Source organism: Bombus terrestris, chromosome 11 (genome assembly GCF_910591885.1).
Source record: "Bombus terrestris chromosome 11, iyBomTerr1.2, whole genome shotgun sequence".
Taxonomy (NCBI): Eukaryota; Metazoa; Arthropoda; class Insecta; order Hymenoptera; family Apidae; genus Bombus; species Bombus terrestris.
In genome coordinates this window covers 2,522,936-2,544,493 of record NC_063279.1, presented here as the reverse complement: position 1 = coordinate 2,544,493, position 21,558 = coordinate 2,522,936, and the positions used below count along the sequence as shown (strand labels likewise).

Genomic DNA, 21,558 nt, shown 5'->3' with positions numbered 1-21,558 from the left:
ACCAAAACTTCTGTTTTCTTATATGATTTGAATTTTTCAACTGGTGAAATGTAAGGTTATGAGAAAATGCATGGTTGCAGTGTTTGAATCAATAATTATTTAAACGTATATATTTTTGAACATATTTTCATTCTTTATACTCGTATAATATTCACATAAGATCATGTAATCGTGTTATAAATATGTAACATTTCCAAATATCATAGAATTACGCCTGAACTATCTATATTTACATGAAATAGTAACTAGATTTAAAAGTATAATTAATATATGATCAAATAGAATAAGTATATTAATATCTAATAAATTTATTCCTGTTTTTATATTGACAGGTAAATATGTTTAGTTTTACACAAAGATATTTCGAAATATTGGTGTTTCAAGTAAGTTGTGACGGACAATGTATAAATCCTTAGTTTATATTAGCCAGGAAAGATCTCTATTGAAAAAATGATGTTCAACAAATGCGATCCAGTTTTCTTTTTTTTCTTTCTCTTTATATTTAATGTGCATAAGTAAGCACGTGAGAATTCATACGAGGAAAAGATGATTGAGCATAATTAAAAATGGTAATTAGTTTTATCTTTTCCGATCATTGGACCCACTACGACGAGAACGGGATCGACGACTACGGCTACTACTCCGTGAACGTTTCGATCTGAAACAAATCAAACAATTATCTTTAATAATCATAACGTAAGCACTAATTATGTTTTATTTGTTTACAGATTCAACTCCGTAAGAATAAAAATCTATACCACCTAGTTTTTACTCTAGAGAAATTGTTAAAAATTGTCAAATTACATGCTAGTTCTCAATCAACTGTAACCAACCTTTTTCCACGACTGCGACTTCGTGAGCGAGACTTTCTCCTATCTCTATCTCTGCGTTCGCGATCTCGATCTCTGTCACGATCACGATCACGATCGCGGTCGCGGTCACGGTCTCTGTCGCGATCGCGATCACGGTCACGATCTCGATCACGATCACGATCACGATCTCGATCTTTTTCTCTATAACCCAATCCTCCACGTCGACTGTCTCGATCTCTATCGCGGTCATCTCTATCTCTGTCTCTGCGTCTGTCTAATAACGATTCTCTTTTTTCTTTACGTCTTTCTTCCACGGTTTTTTGAAGCTCTGCCAATTTCTCGCGGATCTTGATGAAGCCCAGATGTAATTTTCCACCGAAATGATCCGCTAATCGTCGATCGTTATCATGAATTCCAAGATATGCACTGCAAACTTCGCAGACTCTTAGTTTTTGTTGCTGATAACTGGATGCAGGCATACTGTTTCGATATTCTTGTTCAGCCTCGTTCTTTTTCTTTCGTAACTCGTCAATCTCACCCATAAGCTTCATCGATTCTTCGACAAAGCCTTCTTCGCCAAGTTGTTCAGCTTTCGCCAATTTTTTACCGATTTCTTCTGCGAGTACGTGAACGTTATTTGCTTTCGCCGCCACTTCGGCGCTAAGCTCTTCCTGCGTTTCCGCGAGTCGTTGTTTTGCTTGTTCTGTACGACGATCGCAATCGGCGATAAAATTTTGTAAATGTTCCATAGCCTTGAAACGTACAGTAAAAGAAAAAAATTTAATTACAAAATAGGCTATACAGCGTAAGTAAATGTAAATTTTCTATTCAACTTAAAAATTTGATAACAGAAAAGAACAGAACTTACATCAATGTCGTAGAAATGGTCCTTTTTCTTTTGTGCAGCTTCATAGTCAGCCCGTAAGGCCAAGTCGTGAATCTGGGGGCATTCTCCCAGGTCCATGCGCTGCGATTTACAAATCATTCGATATTAGCTTATTATTACATTCAATCCTAAGAAGCCTTATTGGATTTATTTAATATATACGTATATATATATATATATATATACACACACATATATATATATACGCATATATACACATATAGTCCCTCCCGACTTGTTTTATGAAAGATTATATTACGACAAGAACAAGGTTTCTCAACTGGCTGTTCCGTAAATAGAAAACCGAACTGGATAAATCGATAGCCAACTAAATAATTTAAAACTCAACAACCATAGAAGTTAAATACCCTAATTATCCAGAAAAATACGATCCAAGGATGTTCTTTATTATTCTTTTTTTATGAGAACTTACAAATTGTAGACAAAGTGTACAAATGTACACTTCCGGTATAAACATACGCGCTTACAAAGTAATTATATATACTTGTAGATATATTTTTATCGAATAAATAAATATACCAATACATATTTATTTATTCTTATATACATACACGTATATACGCTTACATTCAATCGATATTATCATTATTATTATTATTATTATTTTGATTCACAGAAATTTTAAAGTAAAAATGCAGTTCAATTTACAGATAAATATTTTGTTATGTTCACTTACAGAGTGGCAACACCTCTCCGCCTGACACGACAATGCGATGGCAATGAAGCTACAATCAGCACACACCTTAAGTTCATATGTTCAATGGTCTATGAAACAACTTACAACCTAATAGGTTTATTATACTATTTACGGTAGAACACGAAATTGCGATATGTGAATCAATTCTAGACGATTTAGAAAACGAGTTCAATACGTACATCCAATGCTGAAGAAAATTTTTCTAACAAAACTGCCGTGCTGTATAGTTTCCCCTAAATAAATGACTCTCTCCCTCTCGCTCACTGTTCATGCCACTTTTCACTCTCTTTTTTCTCACCGATGACTTTATTATCTTGCAAATTGCCAAAATAAGTGTTTAATCATTAACAATTAATGTACGATTTTCCCTTTGATTTGATTGATATTTCATTTTATTACTGTTATTGTCGTTTTCAAATAAAACGGAGATTTAAAGTTAACTGCGTGTGCATATCAACCGAAAGGTGCGCGTTACGATAGTACGCATTAAAATTAGTTTTGATAATAGTTTGATTGTAAATCTCCCTAATGGTACATACGTTTGAAATGAATGAATGAAAAGAAGAGTTATAGTATATCTGATGTCAAACATCACAAGACTAACATACAATGAAATCTCGATCGAACATTTCTCTAAATAATTTTCACGTAAATCTTTAAATTAATCGTTTACATAAAGCAATAATATACTTTTCTTCGTAGAAAAGAAAAATCAATATTTTTCACAAATCGGAAAATTAATCGATAAATATTTCGAATAACATAGTGAATTTGAATAAAATGGCCAATCGAAGTTTCATTGCATTTCAAATTGATTGAGAATTTATTGGAAAAACAAGTTTAAATATGTTGAAAAAATATTTACAATTCCGAGACTCGAATTCGTCAAAAATTTAGCGTTCTTGGCAATTCGCATCCATTTTTATTTTTTTTTTTTCCTTTCCTTTTTAAAATCTTTTTCTTTCTTTTTACTTACAGATCACTGCTTCATTTCCTGAACCCACTATATCTCCGAGGATGAATACGATTTTCACACATACTTTCAAAGTAAACTTGATTTCTACCTGCCGTAAACGGCATTATTAGTAAGAAGCGACAATAAGACATCGTCTCATGAGAATCAGCATGGCGCTACTCACCAACTTTACACTGGCCTTTTGGGGTCTCGGAATTAATATTCGACACTCAGCCTCGCCACCGTTGACCGGTAGAGGGGCTGAGGTAACCGCCCGCCTTTATGTATCATTAATCAAATTAATATACCTAGTACTTGAATTATGTTAAAGAGATAATCAAATTGTAGAATTGTAATACGTACGTCCTCTTCGCTTTTTCAGTACTTACAGTAACGCGCATGTGAGAGCGACAAGTACAACACGACATATGAGCGGACAATACTCGCAACAATATTGTACAATGGATCTGATTGGAATTGCTTTTTCCAGAGACTCTGGAAATAGAACTGTAGGTACATTGACATTAGTGAACTTGTATATTCATCATTCTCGCGAGTATTTGCCAGAAGTATTTCGTTTTTTTTTTCTTTCTTAACAATTTCATTCGTATAATACTCTTTTTTGTGTTTTCAAATCAGTCTTTAAATACTTCGTTTTATTTATTGTTATTTTTTGTATCTTACGTAGCTATTTTTAATTTTACCGTAATAAACCTGAGCGTAAGACATATACAAGGGTGCTTGCTAACTGCGATAAGAGACGCCACCCTAAGCACCGAATGCTAGGTTGTAAGTCTCCTTTTATCATCCCTCAACATGCTACAGTACTTTTCAGTGGTTCAATTTCTTAAACACAAAATAAAATATGCTTTTCTCCTTTTTACTTTTAGATCGAATTATTTAACAAAAGAAAAAAAAACAAATAAGAACTAAAATTAAATTCAATAATATCCAGCCAAATGATACTACAGACTATAAACACTTAATATATTTGCTCTATATAAAACGCATTTTTTAAATTTTAATGAGAAAGAATTTTTAAAATGGGTAAAAGTTTTCTGGCCCTTCTATAAAGAAATGTGATATTATCATATATCAATTACTAAAAACATCTTCAATATCACTTTAAAAAATGTGCAATCTATTCGAACCATCACATAAATGCAGTTTACTTGTTAAGATTTTATTTTTCTAAAAAAATTCGCATGAATATTTAATACATGAAAAAAAGATTCATAATGTTGCCTTATTGCAAGTAATTGGGCGGATATAGAATCGAAAAAATCTGAATTTTTAATTTTTCTTTTAACAAACACCCTTTAGACCAATTCGCACAAGATGACAAAGAAATGCGCGAAGCAGTACTAATATGATCGGTATTATGCTTGTCGTACGGAAAATCATGTTCTCACTGTAATCGTAGACGTCATACGTTCGCGATTTCCTGCATGTAGATACGTTCCGCGATTATACGGGGCCACTAGACTAAATGTCGTTTTAATTTCTAAGTTTCATGAAGAAAAGAAGTAAAATGAATTTAAAAACTTTTAGAGTATTCTTAATATAATTTTGAGCAAATACTAATTTTTTTTACAAATGAAAATACTATATTATATCATGACATATTTCATATATTGATAAAATTAATAAAATCGATAAAAACAGATTGTTGATGATTTCAATCATAAATATTCCAAACTAGATATTAAAAGTTCTGCATCTCACTTCTTTCCTCTTCAGAGGAATCTGAAAGGCTTCTCCTTATTTATCATAAGTTGCTGCCCCGTGTTGCACTTCAACGCCTATCTGGTGTGAATTGATCGGAATCAATTCTCCGAGTGTATCACACAAATGTTATCCTATTATTTGTATGGCATAAGATTGACTTGTGTTGTTCAATTATTTGATATAATGTGTAAAATCGATCCGACCAATTGGCACAGATTAAAAATGGTATGATTCACAATATATGTACTCTGAACGATTTTTTTATGATATTCAAAACTATATAAAAACTACCATATGATAATATATGAAGAGAGATATGTCAATGAAAATATATGTTGAATATAAAACAGTTTAATATATTATTAAAATAAGAAACACTTCCCTTTTTTCAATTGTCCAAATAAGATAGGCAACCATTCATCATTGAAAAACTTGATATGTGTACATAAAACTTAATTATGATAAATAATGTCAATATTAAATAATTATTATAGTTACACAATCCAAAATATATGTAAATATTAGATATAAATATGGATATTAAATATATTATTTTGATCATTCAAATGAAATGAAATAAATAATGCATAGGAGCAATAAAATGATTTGTAATATTTGATTATATCAATATTGAATATTGAATATTGAAAATATATAACACATTTATGTGTACACATGTATGCATGTCTATGGTATATATAATTGCTTATAATGCAATAAATATATGAAACATTATGTCTTGTGCTCTTATAATATCTATACCCTTACTTCAACATCTTATAACAAAATATAAATGTTTGCTTAATTATATAAAGCTACAATTTTGCTATAGCTTTTCTTTAGTGCACTTTCCAGTTAAATGCAATATTAATTCTAAATGGTGCCATTACTAAAGTTTTATATGAGAAATATACAGCTTTTCTTATAATTTATATATTGTCATTGACATTATATATGTTATCATTTATATCATACTAAAACATATCTTATATGAATCATAACTCGTATAAAACACATACCTAATGCTATTATAAGTTACAGGTATGCAAATTGAATGATATTAATGTAACAACTGCATCTGTAATCATCTTTGTTATATATTACTTCCACTTTGTATTAATATAAAAAAAAACTAAATGTTTTTTACATATTGAAAATATATATAATTTAATCATTGAATTTTTATAGCTTTCAAAAATTATATTAAAGCAGTGTTACATGTGAGTGTTGAAAATGTATTAATGTTTTACAATGTATGAAAAAAAAGCTCAAAAGGAAGGCAGTTTATCAATAAAGTGAAAGCAATTGAATCATATAACCAGAAAAAATTGAAAAAATACAAATATAATGATGAAATAACTAACTGTGACATCAATGCATACTGATGTCTGATTGCTTTCATATTAATGCAAAGACGTATCAAAAGAAAGATACGATAATGCTCTATTATAGCGCAGAAGTGCCAATGGTATGTCATCGATATTCAATATGTAATAATTCAAGTAAACTCACTGTTGATGATAGGATTTCGTGTGGGCAGCATGCCAGCAAAAAGCTCTTGCAGACCTTTGGATCGGAGTATTTCACTTGAAATTTGTTATTTTCTCCTAAAATAGTGATATATTTGTTAGTAATCAAGTCTCATAAACAGATGAGTATACATGTAATGGTAAAAGGTGTAAGCCACCATCTTGTATTTTTGTACGAGATTTCAGGTAATTGTAAATAATAGTGTTATACGAAAGATAGTCAAATTCCATTTCTGAATCAATAATACGTACCATTCCGCCCGGTTCCCATCAACTGATCAAGCATAGCACGCATTTGATCATGAGCAGTCATTTTTTATGAAAGTACAATATCTAAAATGCACTGTCAAAAATGGGGGAGAGCAATCAGCCACGCCGCCAGCCTTCGAGATTCGAGTTATTGTCCAACTCGTACGTATCGATCAGAATATCGCACGTACACCACTGATCGTGTGCGTGTGACTCGACAGGTCGTTCCAGACAATAGATAAAACTTCCGAGCATAAGTCAGTAACCAATAACGTTTCAGATCTTATATTCACATTCAGAAACTGTATTTGATTGGTAGTCCCGTTAATAACAATTCCATAATTTAGCCATCGATTTAATATATAATAAAAATAAGACAATATATGGAGTTGTTAATATTTGATATAAACCTTTTTAAAATTATCTATATTTTCTAGATTTCCAATGTCCTTCTGAAATATTTCTCTATAAGGCTTTAAGTTGGTAATAGATCAACAAATTTTCCGAATTTCCTTAAAAAAAGATACACTTAATAATTCACAATTATAAAAAGCTATATAAATAAACGAACAGTATAAATTATAAAGAAAAATATTACCAAATTTAGAAAAAATTCACGTCTGATATACCTTAAATTCTAGATAAAATACGAAAATATAATAAAAAAAATATGATACGGAAGATGCAATTATATATAAAGTTGCGTCGGCGCAAGAGAAACGCATTTCATTAGCCTCCGGAACTATCATCTATGGTCATTGTGAATCTAGGGAGTTCAATTAACTGCTATACATATATTCAGTGCACTAGTAACTCTACTGCGCGTGTGTAAAACGCGCCGGGGGTGGTTAGTCGATGGTTCGGTCTACGAACGTGAAAAATTGCTATTTCAATCAAGATCCGGTTATATTGTTTGTGTGATTTGTATAAGAAGAAGCGAGATCACATACTATATTCTTTTCACTGATAATTTTTCGAATAACGACGTTGGGATAGACGACAAGCACGATAGAATCGATTTGCGGAACTGCAGCGTACAATACGCACGCGGTGTCTAAAAATGGCGAAGGTGTTTCGCGCGGTGACAGTATCGACTTTGTCAAACAATGGACAGTCAACAGCAAAATTTAACAAGCCGGTCACGCTTAATATCAATTATGATCCACAAGGTCTCAGCGTTGAGTTCCTTGCAGGTACTGGTTTACTGATAAATAATCAATTATAAATTATGTTAGCATCGTTACAAAGTAGACAACATAACCATACTTAAATGATCGTATATAGTCCCTTTTTTTTTTTTAATCAAAACTTAACGACTACTACTAATATACCTCATAATTATCGAATTTTTTTTAAAGACTTTTCTAATTTGTCATACAAAAAGATTGACAAAATGTAGAATACTTATCTTTCGTTAAGTATCCATTTAATTCGATAGAATTTGTATTTACGATATGATTGTTCTGCTACATAAATATAATTTTCGTTTATATTAAATGATAATAAATAGATTTCAATAGTCTCTTTTTTAAACATTTGAAATATTTAAAATATTGCGTTTCCATTATTTTCTGAGAGAGAAGGTGCATACTTTCTAATCTCTTTGTATTCATTTGATGTTTTTAGATATTCCTTTTTAATTATTATCAATTAATGAGTTTATTTTATTGTAGGAAATTTTTTATATAAAAGGAGAATATTGATAATAAAAATTGCAGATGATTGTAAGTTATTTTATGAATGTGAAAGGCAACTTTTTATGTTCTTTTTATTGTTTCATAATAGGAGAATCAACTGGTAGAGATAAAACAACACTATTGGAATTCCCAGTAACCCCTAGTACAGAATGTTCTAGAGTTTCATCTAGAAGCTATGTATTCACACTTGATACTGATAGCTTACTTATAACATTTGTCAGTGAAACCGGTGAGCTAACAAATAGTCATAATTTAAATTGTATTGTTTAATTTAATTTCTTATATCACACTAAAGATGGTATGTTTTCCTAGATTTTAGAAATTTTCATTCACAAATATTGAAATTAAAGAATGGCAAAGGCATTTCTGCATTTAATGAAAGGACTGAAGAATCATCAGCTATGCAATATTTTCAATTTTATGGTTACCTATCTCAGCAACAAAATATGATGCAAGATTACATTAGGACTAGTACATACCAACGGGCAATCTTGGGAAATCTATCTGATTTTAAAGATAAAGTTGTGTTAGATGTAGGTGCAGGTTCTGGAATATTATCATTTTTTGCAGTCCAAGCTGGTGCAAAAAAAGTATATGCAGTAGAAGCAAGTAATATGGCAAATCATGCAGAACTGTTAGTTGCTGCTAATAATTTGTCAGACAAGATTATTGTCATTGCTGGTAAAATAGAAGAAATTGATTTACCAGAAAGAGTAGACTGCATAGTGAGTGAACCCATGGGTTATATGTTATACAATGAAAGAATGCTTGAAACGTATCTTCATGCAAAAAAGTGGTTAGTTCCAGGTAAATGTCATTTAACTGTTCTCTTGTTCCAATTTATTTTCAATAATTGCTATAGTAGAAATAATAAAATAATCATTTCACAGGTGGAAGAATGTTTCCCTCTCGAGGTGATCTTCACATTGCACCTTTTTCCGATGAAAATCTTTATATGGAGCAATTTAATAAAGCTAACTTTTGGTACCAAACATGTTTTCATGGTGTAGATCTCTCAGCGATGCGAAATAATGCGATCAAGGAATACTTTAGACAGCCAATAGTTGATACCTTTGATATAAGAATTTGTATGGCTAAATCTATCAGACACATTGTAGATTTTCAAACTGCTAATGAGACTGATTTACATAAAATAGGTGAATTTGTAGATCATGTATGATTTTTGCAATCAAGGTATTTAACAATCAACATATTACATCATTTTATATATTACTTAGAAATTGATGTGGATTTTCACATATTGGAAAGTGGCACTTGTCATGGTCTCGCATTTTGGTTTGATGTTGCATTTATTGGATCAACGCAACAGGTTTGGTTAAGCACAGCTCCCACAGAACCTCTTACTCATTGGTATCAAGTTCGTTGTCTTTTGGAAAATCCTTTGTTTTGTAAAAGCGGTCAACTGTTGTCTGGGAAAGTCATTCTTATTGCGAATAAAAGGTGAAATAATATAATTATAATGATGGCCTCTAAAGTTTGAGAATGTTCTTTTTAATATAGAATGTATGCGTAATTTCGTATAAAACGATGTTTCAGACAATCGTACGACGTAACAATAGAATTGAAACTAGAAGGGACGAATATGGAAAGTAGTAGTAATACTTTAGATTTGAAAAATCCGTACTTCAGATATACAGGAGCAGCTGCACAACCCCCACCTGGTTTAAATAATACGTCTCCTAGCGAGTCCTATTGGACTACTTTAGATGCACAAGGTGCCAGACAAGCGGTAAACATGGTTAATGGAATGTCTGTGAACGGTTTAGGAGAAGTTTCTATGGATGCGACCGCGGCAGTAAATCCCAGTAATTTGCTTGCAATAGGTAAAAAAAAGTAATTGTAAAAATGGCTTTTTATTTTAAGAACATAATATAATTGTTATTTGTGTGATTGTAATCTAGGAGGCCAACCAAATATTCATCCCGGTTCAATTTCGAGTACAGGACGGGGACGAGTAGGGGGTACAGCGACGAGTACACAAGCAGCACAGTTAATAGGAGGTGGAATCACTCCAAATATGTTTACATCTCCCGCTACGGTAAGTGTAAAAGTATCTGAATTAGACTTCGAGCGAGCTACTGCCAAAATGTGGTACTAAGTGTACTAAGATATTTATATGCTCCGTACTCATATTCAGTATGTGTAAACATCTGCACCGAACAATAGCTCGCTAAATACTCGATCTATAAATCTAAAGCAAAAGGATACTAAAGTGTACGCCTGCCTGCGTGTCTTTCGCGCTACAGCTTGGTGTTACTTTCCAGCAATCGCTGGTCCTTGGCAATACTTCACATTATCCAGTGAATCCGAGCTTGATGATTGGAGATTACGTGACACCTGGTAATGGCATATCATCTCAAACGTATCGACAATGATCAATGGCTAAATCATTTTGCACCGAGTATTCTCATTCGGCAAAACAATTAAGTGATCGCCATAGCTCTAGCAGTAGCGGAGATATCAGCAACAACAATAAACAGAGCCGCAAGTTGGTGTTTAGTTCCCCAGCAAGCAAATTACGACTCTCATCTGCTGTTCGTATCTTAAACGCGGTTAACTTGGCCAATCTTAATACGAACGTTGGTCACGTTAGTGGCAGCAGCAGCAACAACTTCGCTTACTTTAATAAAGTCATCATTGGTTCTGGTTTTGGATTTGGATGGAGCGTTAGAAGAAATAAGTCACAATGGGAAGCACGTTGGAGGAGAGTGCGAACCGTCCTCTCGTAGTTGTCATTAATTTCCAATTAGCCTTTATTTAATTGAAATCCCTTGAAGGTTTGATCTTCCAGATCGAGAAGTGCATGCTTGCCAAATGTACCCAAGAAAATAATATTTTTTAACGACAATACAGTTTACTAAAGCGTAATGTTCCACGCGACAACTATTTTACGGGATCCTGATACAACATCGATTGTACATCAAAATCAAATTAACGGAAGCAACGGAAGTAATCACAGTTGCAATCTTTTTCCCCCTATTTCCTTCGATGTACACTTCTTCAAAAAGGTTTCAGTATCGGATTAACCGTGCATCTAACGATTAAAACTCTACTGTGTATACAGGTTTGATTGAGTTTCGATCTTAAGCGATTTTTACACAACGTTTAGGTATATATAGCGTAATAACGTTCCGAATATTTCGAAAAGTGCAAAAAGCAATAATTCGTTAGGGATACGATATGGAGCACTCTGTGGCATTGCCTGTTATTTATATCGATTTTATTTTCAAAGTGGTTATATTCAATGAATCCTTCTTATACTTTTCCTCTATTGAAAACGAAAAAAAAGGAAAAAAATAAATCGAATATGAAAAATTCCGTATGGTTACGTCCACCGTAATTTCATTTAATTTTTGAACTGTTATTTTTTATTTTTTAGTACGTAATACTTCCGTTAATTATTTATAACTTAGAGAAGAACAAAGAAATTGTATATAATTAATTACGTAAATCGATCGACCCGATGATATAATTTGCATTAACAATAAGAGAAAGAAGAACGTATTCCAATAAAACGATGATAAATTATGTTGCGATTCGTATGTAGCTGATTTACTGTATTGTATTATTGCAATGTACAGATACTAGAATAGCATGTATAGGCACAATTTCAAATTTGTGACATTTGTATTACATATCGGCCTTCGGTCAATAGGATTAATTCTATACTTTTAGTGTACTTCTATTATAGTAGACTTCTACATATGTCATCCCCATATGTCTCATATTGATTACTCATTTCATTGAGTAATTAAATTTTCCTTTGTTGTAAATTGAAAGGAAGTGGATTTTGTTGTTTTAGTAAAATATGACTTATAATATTCTAATATTTATAAATTTATGAAATAAGAATTATATAAACAATGTATAACGAAACAAAATCTTGTTTATTTAAATATGTTTATTTTGCTTTTACTTGTTTCTCAGTATACATATTTTGTCTATTTCTATAAAAAGCATACATTAAACAAGATCCATTTGTTTCATTTTCCAATCTTGACAAATTTTGTTACGCGGTATATAATAAAAGTAGGAAAACATTTTTTTTATAGTCTCGAAGTAACGAACGACTTATTTAATTGAGTGGATAAAGATATATTTCTAAATTAAAGATTCTGATAATCTTCTGATAATAAGATGTTTTTGTGATATTTGTAGAAATGGAGTAAACACGTGTAGTGATGTCAATGCGATTTTTATATATTTCTTTGCTACAATTTAAAGATACAGAGTTATAAAATCTTTCGTTTTTATTTTATAGCAAAACCAGAAAAACATAAACGTGTATAAAAAGTATTATATTTTTTTAGGTTCTTGTGTTTCTTTTTTACATATTTATGTATTCATTGTCACAGTTTCATTCTATATATTTTGATGATACTAAATTTTATTATTAGAAGATTATCTATTCGTAACATAATTGTACATATAATACTCTTAATTTTTACAAATTGATTATATTCAGATCTCGGTAATAATGCTTAAGTCTCATTAGTTCCTAAGGAGTGCTCTTTAGTTGCTATTTGCACAAACTTGCTTTTCATTTTAAGATACTTGTTTTTTCTTTTAATATATCAGTCCTATATATCTTGGAAAGTACTTTCAAACTTAATGAACCAGTTAGGTATACATTGCTCTCACAAAGAAGGGAATCGTTTGATTTGAGACCAGCTTATAGTCTTGCAGATTAAATTTTTCGGATTTGATGTATATGATATAAACGTTTATTTTAACGCTTATTTTATTGATTTATTGTCATTCTTACAAAGGGTTTCCTTTATCGACGATGTAATGTTAGATGTGTAAATAATTTGCTAGTATTCTTTGATGTTTGTTTAAGGAGTGGTTGTAGTTGTACGTAACGGAGCATATAATTTTTTTAGTGTACGTATTTAATATTTGAGATCACATTGACTGCAGGCATTCCACAAGTGCTGATAACATTATACAATTCGTTACTCTATATAAAACATGAACATGCCTCTTCCAATCTCGTTCTTTCTCTATTTCTCTTTCACTCTTTCTCTTTCAGAGAAAAAAAAAAAAAAATTGGAAACATTAAAAGCAATATTTAGAATCGAACGCGTACAAAAGTATTAGTTACCGTGTGTTTTAAGTTTCAATAGGAGAGACAAAAGATTGAGTAAAACTAAGCATATACCTTTTTTGATATTTTTCTAGATATTGCTTTCAGTGTTAGCGCGTGTACTTTCAAGCGTATGTTCTTTCTTTTTTTCCTTTACCGTCTTTTTTTTCCCCTTTTTTTATTATTCCATTTTAGAAAATTTTTAACGACTGAAAGATACAAAATATCTCAGGTAGCCAAGTAAGTTTGAAGGATACTGTTTTTATACATTTTCTGCCACTTTTCAATTGTGCGCTCAGCTTTCGGAAATTTATGGTTGCGTGTGGAAGAGAAAAAAAGAATAAGTTCTTCCCGTTTACTCTTCATAATATTGGGCTTAATTAATTGCTTTCATCTAGATACGAAATATTTGCAAGTAAAGAAAATGTACACGTATTAGTTTGGACAACAATGACAAAATGTTTGCGTACTACAAAAGATTTATTACTCAATAGTGTCATTCTGATATTGTTTTCTAGTTCTCTTGTAATGTGTGATAAATGAAGAGTTATTAGGTGGTGTAGAAAGTATTAAGTATTAATCGATTTGCAGCAGGAAGTATAGTTTTAAAATTTGAAATAAATCATTTATTTTAATTAATTGATAATTTATAAGGCATTCAATTTTATAGAGTGACATTTAGTGACATTATAAAATCATATTTGTTAAACGTTTCCTGTTGCTAATGGATTAAACATTTTTCCATTTTCTTTTGAGTGACCAAACCGAAGAGTGATTTATTTAATTATAAACATTTTGTAACTCGGTTTCGATTCTTTTTTCTACATTAAAATTTTTTACAATAATCGAAACACCCTGATTTTAATATTATTGCGAAGTATTTATCTCATAATTAATCGAAATTTTTTATCCATTCCAGATATCAAAATCTTAAAGTACATGTATCGAAATTTTCATTCTTGGACATCAGAAAAATTACTTTTTAAATTGTAGGCTTAATTTAAAGACACGTAAATTATCATTATTCATTTAGAATTTATTATAATTAGATAAGAATAAGTAATTGTACATAAGCTCAAAGGTGACATAAATTTTTGTTCCACAAGCGATTGTTTTAACATATAACGTATAATAACCATATTATGCTTTGTTTACCGTAAACTGATTAAGGAAACGAAAAGAGAAGTAAAAAGAGATTGATAAGTATGCACACTTTTTACTTAAGAAATTAGACAACATTAGAATTCCAATAAAAAGGAAATGCTCAGCTTTGTACAGTGCATACATATAAACGTATAAATTCGTGTATGCATACACACTCGTGATATATACAGTTTGCCTATGTCTTTTTTATGTATAATGTCTATATATGTATAAAAGAATCATGTTTTACATATACAACAGTCGCAAGGAAAAATCTGCTTACACACACGTGCATTGTACTTCAACAAAACTTCGATTACTTTATATTTAGTGCATTGACAATTTATCCTGTAATTATTCTCAGGTAAAAAATGCCATAAAGTTCGATATGTACGGTGTGAATTGATTTCCCTGAACGGCCAGGAAATCATCAAATAGAATAGAAACAAACTGAACGTTGATATATGTTATACTAATACATCATCGCCTTTGTAAGTTCCATCTAATGATACATCAAGAAGAAATTATACACAAAACGATCATTCGAGAACTGACGAAGAAATTCAATTTCAATAAGTGAACACGATACATAATTCGACTTAATCGATTTATATTGATACATTTAATAGAAACATCCAACGTCAGAGTGAATAATATATTCGCTTTAATTCTATTTGAACATTTCATGATTCTGAAAATTCGTAAAATTACTTGAAATTTTGCCTGTATTACTATATATTATTTTAATTAAAAAATTTATTTATTACATTGCAAATATTTGTAAAGATTGGTGTGTTGATAAGTTGATTCTTAATTCCTGTATAACATATCTCTAAAGAAAAGTACAGTAAACGAGCGAACATTAAACATTTGTTCTCGACTATATATGATATACTCATCTTTTAACATTTTTTTTGATTGAACAAGATAGGAAGTAAGCACAATATCTAAGTAAGATGCGTAACGTATTAGAACAAATTTGCCTAGTATTTGCAATCTACTTATTTGTAAAATATTAATATTTGTATTCTGCCAACGTTTCTACAGATAAACGGAAAACAAGATTGCTCAGATTATTTCACCCTAAATCTGAGATTAAGTTAAAATAAACTTATTTACTTCAATATCATTGTGAAATTCATTTCCAAATGACAACTTATTCTTCTATTCTTAACATTTTAAAAGTTTACGTTATGGAAATAAATACATAATTTTTTAAATTCCTTTGTTTTCCCGCCTTTTTCTCAAATCGTAGTTTCTATGAATCGATATATCAACTCGCTGATTTGAAAATATTGATATAACGTTTACTTCACAGTGAAAACGTTACAGTCGTGTTCTAATTGCAAGATGTTCTTAATTAACGTCATATGTCTTAAATTACATCGCTTTGGGATGAAAATTAATTATTAAAGTATGATTATTAAAAAGTTTGACAATACGGTGTTATTTAATAATATGTATGAATGAAATGATCATCGCAATAAATGAATGTCTTTAATTAAGTGTGATTAATTAAGTAAATTGTTAGATGTCAATGTGTTATAAATGGTTTTATTTTTATCATTTGTGAATTATAATCACATTTAATTTTTATTTGATTTCATTTCATCAGTGAAATGATGAATCAAATCTTACCTAAAGACATTCAATATGTACAAAAAGTTCTGATGTCGTTAATTTTTTTATGTGTTACACAGTTATTTATTTATTTGAACCATGTACAACCTTATTATTTCATTGATGAGGTATTTCACGTACCTCAGACTTTGCGATATTGCGCTGGTAATTTTACACAGGTATGTTTCAATTGTTTGTAATTAATCTCTACTTTTCGTAACAAATTATTACAGTTTTTCTGGTTATTGAAGGAATAAATTATTTTCAAACTAAAAATTTAATTATATTTAATATAATAAAATAAAATATATTTTGTTATTTCGTTGAACTACATTTGAGGGATGTTATTTTCAGTGGGACCCTAAAATTACCACTTTACCTGGGTTATACCTAATTGCAACTCTAATATTATCACCCTTAAAACTCTGTAATATTTTTTATATGAGATGCATAAATTTGTTTGGAACATTTCTGAATCTCTACCTTGCTCACAGCATAATTAAACAAATTTCAATAACTCATTGGACGCAAAGGTGGAATGATTGGATGAAATTTACTGTGGCTTGTAACATTATGTTTTTTCCACCGTTATTTTTTTGGCATTTTTTATATTACACAGATGTCGCATCAGTTAATGCAATATTACTAATGTTATTGTTACATTTATATAAAAAATTTAAAATGGCAGCTTTAGTAGGTATGTATAAAAACCAATGAACTACAAGATATATTGAATTTCAAAAGTAACAGTTATTTATATTATGCAGGTTTTTTGTCTGTGCTAATTCGGCAGACAAATATTATTTGGATTGCATTTATTACTATGGAACATTTATTTGATTTATTAGATCATAAAATGCACAAACCAATTTCACATGAACAGTATACTTCAATAATGTATTTAAGAGTGAGTAAATTATTGTTGAAATATTTGTTTGAAGTTGAATATTTTGCTTATTTAAAATTTACATTAAATGTGCTTTTCAGTTGTTATGGGAAAAAATAATGCAAGAAACATGTTATGGATGGAAGTTATTTATAAAGTTCATCATTCAATTGGGTGTACAATTGTTTCCATACATTGTAGTATGTTTTATGTTTATTGCTTTTGTTGTATGGAACAAAGCAATTGTAGTTGGAGATAAAACAGCTCATGTTCCCACTGTTCATATTCCTCAATTGTTATATTTTTCTACTTTTCTATTTTGCTTTTTATGGCCACACATGATTATTTACTGGAAAGATTATTTAAAGTTTGTTAGTAAACACTGGGTGTTTGCAAGCTGTATCTTGATTCTTTTAACTATAATTGTTCATTTTAATACTCTTGTACACCCATATATGTTGGCTGATAATAGACATTATGTATTTTATTTTTGGAATAGATTAATGGGAAGATATAAACAATTTAAATATCTTTTGGTGCCAATATACTCATTCACTTTATATACAATGTTCCACGGACTTAAACATTTAAGATTTATGACACAAATTAATTACATTATTATGATTTCTGTAGTACTTATTCCTCAGTTACTAATAGAACCACGTTACTTTATTATTCCATATATACTTTATCGGTTCCTTGTTAAGGAACCAAAGAAGTGGCAAATTATTGCAGAATCAATAACTGTAATTATAGTAAACTTTTTACAATTCTATATCTTTGTCAATAAAGTTTTCTATTGGAATGATCAGCTTTATCCTCAAAGAATTTCTTGGTAAATTAAAGGATGAAATTTATGACTACAAACTTGTTATTTGTTTAATAAATTCTAAAATTTCCAAAATGTATGTATTTATTTCCATCCTATATAATTCTTACAATACCTTTTAAATTCATATTTATTTAGAAGAATATCTATACAATATATTATAGATAAGAGTATAATATAATAAACATGCTTCAGCGTATGCATATAGCATATATATATATCGTATATATATAAAATAGAAAAATACATCATATAATAATACATTTTAAGATTCACCTTTCATATCATTTTTATAAGTCATTAATACTTTTTCTTTTTTAACATTTTTCTCATAAATTTTTACTCAGAATACTTTTACAGTATTTAACAATAGTGCTTAACAATAATTGAGATTCAATAAGTAGAAATATAACAATTTCAAATTTGAAGTAAAGCTTGTAAAATTTCGTGTTTTCTGTATTGTATGTAGATTCTTATAATCTCCTTTCGTTTCTTAGAAATATATCAATATAATAGCGTAAATCATTTGTAACGCATTAAATGAATAACAAGTAAATAAATAAATATATAGACATTAATATTCGACAAATTGGCCATTAAATGCGATGAGATATAATCTCACATTTTTTGTTAATATAGTTTTAAGAAACAAGTGCTAAAAGACATTTCTTGTAATGTCCGGAACAATCACCCTGCAAAAAACATAGTCATTAGATTTAATCAGTTAATTCTCTTGCATTTTTCTGTTGAATATACTAACAGTTATAAATTCTTCTAGAGATTCATTATATAGCTGTCTGAATGTTTCTTTAATTTCTCCCATGTCCACTTCGCAACGTGTGACAACCAATCTGATTAAACGATCATCATCTGTACCAAGACCTTTCATGCTTTTGTATAATTGTTCAGCAAAGAAACCGGCTCTGCTTTTGACACACTTCACTGTGGTGAAATTAATTCATTATAAAATTAATTCAATCAAGATTATAGTAAAACATAATATATTAATTACATACCGATGGCTAGAAGGCCTTTTTTTATATCACCCGAGAATTCGTTCTCGATTGCATCTTCAATAGCATGTCCCGTAATATTTTCATATTCTTGGAACACCTGTTTCAATTGTAGAACATTTCTTTGAACCAGTACCGCATTAAATGTTGATTCATCAGTTCCGAAACGGAGTTCACCTGAAAAGCAAAAGAAAGTGCAAATATCATATATTGATAACGTTATAAATCAATTGCGTTATTTATAACATTACATACCTGCTCTGAGAAGTTCTTTGGCATCTTCTATAGCGGCTGCATGATCAATGTCGAATGATTCATCTCTGTTGGCACAACATAACGATACCATTAACCGCTTGAAATTCCCGGAAGTATCGTCTCTTAGATCATCCTCTAATGTTCTTCCATACACTAAACAGTAAAAGAGAAATGATTGTAATTCTTCAATAAGGAAACTTGTAATTCTAAAAAAAATTATGTCGAGTGGAACTTACTCGCTTCGTAAGCTTGTTTAATCACGCGAATCTCGTGATTGGACATAGTACACAATACTTCTATGAGGACGCATTCGTCGGTACCGATACCCGCCATTGCGTCATGTAATTCTTTGGCATAAAATTGCGGTAACGGCATCATCATAGCAAGAACTAATCTTTCGAAGTTACCTGACAATTCAGACTTCAAATCTTTTATAAGATCCTATTAAAGAAAATTTGAATTAATTTAACATAATATATATATATATATATATATATATATATATATATATATAAATCTTTTTATAGCTTATAATTAAATTTTAACGTTTTCACCTTTCCATATAAGGTTTTGAACTGGACTGCAATTTCTTGGCGTTGCAGATTACTGCGATTGGCAAGTACATGAATAATAGCTTTTTCATCTGTCCCAAAACCCTTCATTGCTTTCCTTAAGACTTCTGCATCTGCTCTGGCATCAAAATCATTGTATGGTACAACTGTAGGGGACAGCTGTAACATAAACCAACGATCATACTTAATATTTTCATTGGAAAAACAATGATTAAAGTATATGTTTTGTATATTAAATCATTCTTTGAGCAATGTAGGCTTTTAGACATCTTTTGTTAGTCTCACCTTAGGCGTAAACTGATTTCTCCGGGGGGCTGGGGCTGGGGTAGGTTGATAGGGAGAAGATCTACCTGTGTGTGGAGAATAATATCCTGTACCCTGCCCCCCAGGATAGCTTCCGCCTTGATAGGAACTTGAATTATTTGAGTGAGCATTGGAAGCAGAGGTATAAGGAGAAGGTATATTAAAACATTCTTTTGCATCTGGTGCATTCCGAAGATTTGGATACATATTATAATCTTGCTGTTGCGGATATACAGAAGGTTGTCCTGGATATGGTTGCTGCATTTGTTGGGATGGGTAAGGGGAAGGGGATTGTTGCATAGGTAAAGGTATTTGTTGAACAGGAGCTCCTGGTGCTGGAGGAGGATATTGGTTTGACATAGGATGACTAGGTTGCACAGGATATGGAGAATAAGGTTGTGGCATACCAAAAGACACAGGAGCAGAACTTGTAAAACCTATGTTGCCACTTTGAGGATAAGGCAGAGCACCGGGGGCAGAGGGTGTACCAGGTGGAGCCCCAAATGATGTTGGTGGTGGTGCATGGCCAGGAAACTGAATCACTGGTGGTCCCTTTGATAGCAAGGTGTAAATAAAAAATAATACAATCACACTTTCATGTTCATTTGTGTTCTGATTGTAAATATTTCATGCTATTTAGATGTGTTTTTGCGTCACATAAAGATATGTGAATAAAAACATACTTAAAAAAAAGATGTAAGAAGTATCTGTAATAGTAAGAAAAAGTAAATACTCACTTGATAACCGTAACTCATCTTAGTCGATTTCTTGCAAAGGCACTTGGCACAAGATCACTAGGCACAAAAATCTGTAATTAAATAATTATTATTCCAATTAAATAAAAAGCGTGATGATTCGATGTTAATCTAATTGTAATAATTACCAAACCTAAAGATAAATAACAGACGAAAAAAGAAAGCTGTAAGGTTGGAAACGCCCAGTAAAGACGCACTTGTTATGAAACAATGACAAACAAATCGTATTTCTCCAAGCTTATATCGAAGTTATTTCTGTTGCACGAAAACGGTTTAGAACTGCTTAAGGTTTCGTAGAATTGTCGTACTCTATAAGTATCGGGAGGTTTTATTTTTGTGACGTATTAGTAACGGGACTTGGAACCTAAGCAGATGTTACAAATCCGAATTCAAGAGAAGTGATGTTTCATCGAAAGGCATACGTACAATGTAAGTACGTATACACAGTCATAGGATTAGTGGGAAAGGGTAAAAAGCAGTCGTTTACCACTTACTGACGTC

General features: G+C 30.8%; 4 protein-coding genes across 17 annotated transcripts; 2 read left to right on the top strand and 2 right to left on the bottom strand.

Moving 5' to 3' along the window:
- Positions 1-74: 74 nt before the first annotated feature.
- Positions 75-7,091, bottom strand: LOC100648220 (putative RNA-binding protein Luc7-like 2). 9 transcript variants are annotated; one of them, XM_048410547.1, is made up of 6 exons: positions 6,612-6,707; positions 3,393-3,878; positions 2,396-2,444; positions 1,681-1,779; positions 834-1,564; positions 75-658 (listed from the first exon to the last, which is right to left on the bottom strand). In XM_048410547.1, exons 4-6 carry the CDS (start codon positions 1,774-1,776, stop codon positions 580-582), a joined length of 906 nt encoding a protein of 301 aa, XP_048266504.1. In that variant the 5' UTR covers positions 1,777-1,779; positions 2,396-2,444; positions 3,393-3,878; positions 6,612-6,707; the 3' UTR covers positions 75-579. The 9 variants fall into 9 exon arrangements, with proteins under 9 accessions (XP_048266504.1, XP_048266500.1, XP_048266505.1 ...); XM_048410543.1 differs by having other exon boundaries at positions 1,681-2,444; positions 3,393-3,480; positions 3,556-3,878; XM_048410548.1 differs by lacking the exon at positions 2,396-2,444 and having other exon boundaries at positions 3,393-3,480; positions 3,556-3,878.
- Positions 7,092-7,684: 593 nt separating this feature from the next.
- Positions 7,685-15,948, top strand: LOC100648367 (histone-arginine methyltransferase CARMER). Of its 3 annotated transcripts, none has more exons than XM_020865381.2 (8): positions 7,685-8,070; positions 8,663-8,803; positions 8,887-9,381; positions 9,465-9,731; positions 9,813-10,035; positions 10,132-10,418; positions 10,497-10,633; positions 14,601-15,948. In XM_020865381.2, exons 1-8 carry the CDS (start codon positions 7,938-7,940, stop codon positions 14,613-14,615), a joined length of 1,698 nt encoding a protein of 565 aa, XP_020721040.1. In that variant the 5' UTR covers positions 7,685-7,937; the 3' UTR covers positions 14,616-15,948. The 3 variants fall into 3 exon arrangements, with proteins under 3 accessions (XP_020721040.1, XP_012168583.1, XP_003398778.1); XM_012313193.3 differs by lacking the exon at positions 14,601-15,948 and adding an exon at positions 10,842-14,532; XM_003398730.4 differs by lacking the exon at positions 14,601-15,948 and adding an exon at positions 10,860-14,532 and having other exon boundaries at positions 7,686-8,070.
- A 116-nt stretch (positions 15,949-16,064) lies between these two features.
- Positions 16,065-18,234, top strand: LOC100648794 (putative Dol-P-Glc:Glc(2)Man(9)GlcNAc(2)-PP-Dol alpha-1,2-glucosyltransferase). Its single transcript, XM_003398733.4, has 4 exons — positions 16,065-16,623; positions 16,799-17,141; positions 17,212-17,351; positions 17,432-18,234. Exons 1-4 carry the CDS (start codon positions 16,444-16,446, stop codon positions 18,167-18,169), a joined length of 1,401 nt encoding a protein of 466 aa, XP_003398781.2. The 5' UTR covers positions 16,065-16,443; the 3' UTR covers positions 18,170-18,234.
- A 248-nt stretch (positions 18,235-18,482) lies between these two features.
- On the bottom strand, positions 18,483-21,520 carry LOC100648568 (annexin B11). 4 transcript variants are annotated; one of them, XM_003398731.4, is made up of 9 exons: positions 21,186-21,520; positions 21,040-21,110; positions 20,285-20,854; positions 19,982-20,158; positions 19,664-19,868; positions 19,428-19,580; positions 19,176-19,349; positions 18,920-19,101; positions 18,483-18,851 (listed from the first exon to the last, which is right to left on the bottom strand). In XM_003398731.4, exons 2-9 carry the CDS (start codon positions 21,055-21,057, stop codon positions 18,801-18,803), a joined length of 1,530 nt encoding a protein of 509 aa, XP_003398779.1. In that variant the 5' UTR covers positions 21,058-21,110; positions 21,186-21,520; the 3' UTR covers positions 18,483-18,800. The 4 variants fall into 4 exon arrangements, with proteins under 4 accessions (XP_003398779.1, XP_012168584.1, XP_012168586.1 ...); XM_012313194.3 differs by having other exon boundaries at positions 21,191-21,520; XM_012313196.3 differs by lacking the exon at positions 20,285-20,854.
- Between the last annotated feature and the right edge of the window lie 38 nt (positions 21,521-21,558).

What these genes read in the sequence shown, in the direction of transcription:
- LOC100648220 (XM_003398729.4), bottom strand. Translation starts at nt 6,941, where the DNA reads ATGACTGCTCATGATCAAATGCGTGCTATGCTTGATCAGTTGATGGGA. An exon ending in GATGGGAACCGGGCGGAATG is followed by an intron (nt 6,707 to 6,880) that starts GTACGTATTATT and finishes TCACTATTTTAG; the next exon opens with GAGAAAATAACAAATTTCAA. An exon ending in ACCATTTCTACGACATTGAT is followed by an intron (nt 1,565 to 1,680) that starts GTAAGTTCTGTT and finishes GTACGTTTCAAG; the next exon opens with GCTATGGAACATTTACAAAA.
- LOC100648367 (XM_012313193.3), top strand. Translation starts at nt 7,938, where the DNA reads ATGGCGAAGGTGTTTCGCGCGGTGACAGTATCGACTTTGTCAAACAAT. An exon ending in CAGTAATTTGCTTGCAATAG is followed by an intron (nt 10,419 to 10,496) that starts GTAAAAAAAAGT and finishes ATTGTAATCTAG; the next exon opens with GAGGCCAACCAAATATTCAT. An exon ending in TGTTTACATCTCCCGCTACG is followed by an intron (nt 10,634 to 10,841) that starts GTAAGTGTAAAA and finishes TTCGCGCTACAG; the next exon opens with CTTGGTGTTACTTTCCAGCA.
- LOC100648794 (XM_003398733.4), top strand. Translation starts at nt 16,444, where the DNA reads ATGATGAATCAAATCTTACCTAAAGACATTCAATATGTACAAAAAGTT. An exon ending in GCGCTGGTAATTTTACACAG is followed by an intron (nt 16,624 to 16,798) that starts GTATGTTTCAAT and finishes TGTTATTTTCAG; the next exon opens with TGGGACCCTAAAATTACCAC. An exon ending in CTTCAATAATGTATTTAAGA is followed by an intron (nt 17,352 to 17,431) that starts GTGAGTAAATTA and finishes TGTGCTTTTCAG; the next exon opens with TTGTTATGGGAAAAAATAAT.
- LOC100648568 (XM_003398731.4), bottom strand. An exon ending in TAAACAAGCTTACGAAGCGA is followed by an intron (nt 19,581 to 19,663) that starts GTAAGTTCCACT and finishes TTTACTGTTTAG; the next exon opens with TGTATGGAAGAACATTAGAG. An exon ending in CAAAGAACTTCTCAGAGCAG is followed by an intron (nt 19,350 to 19,427) that starts GTATGTAATGTT and finishes TTTGCTTTTCAG; the next exon opens with GTGAACTCCGTTTCGGAACT.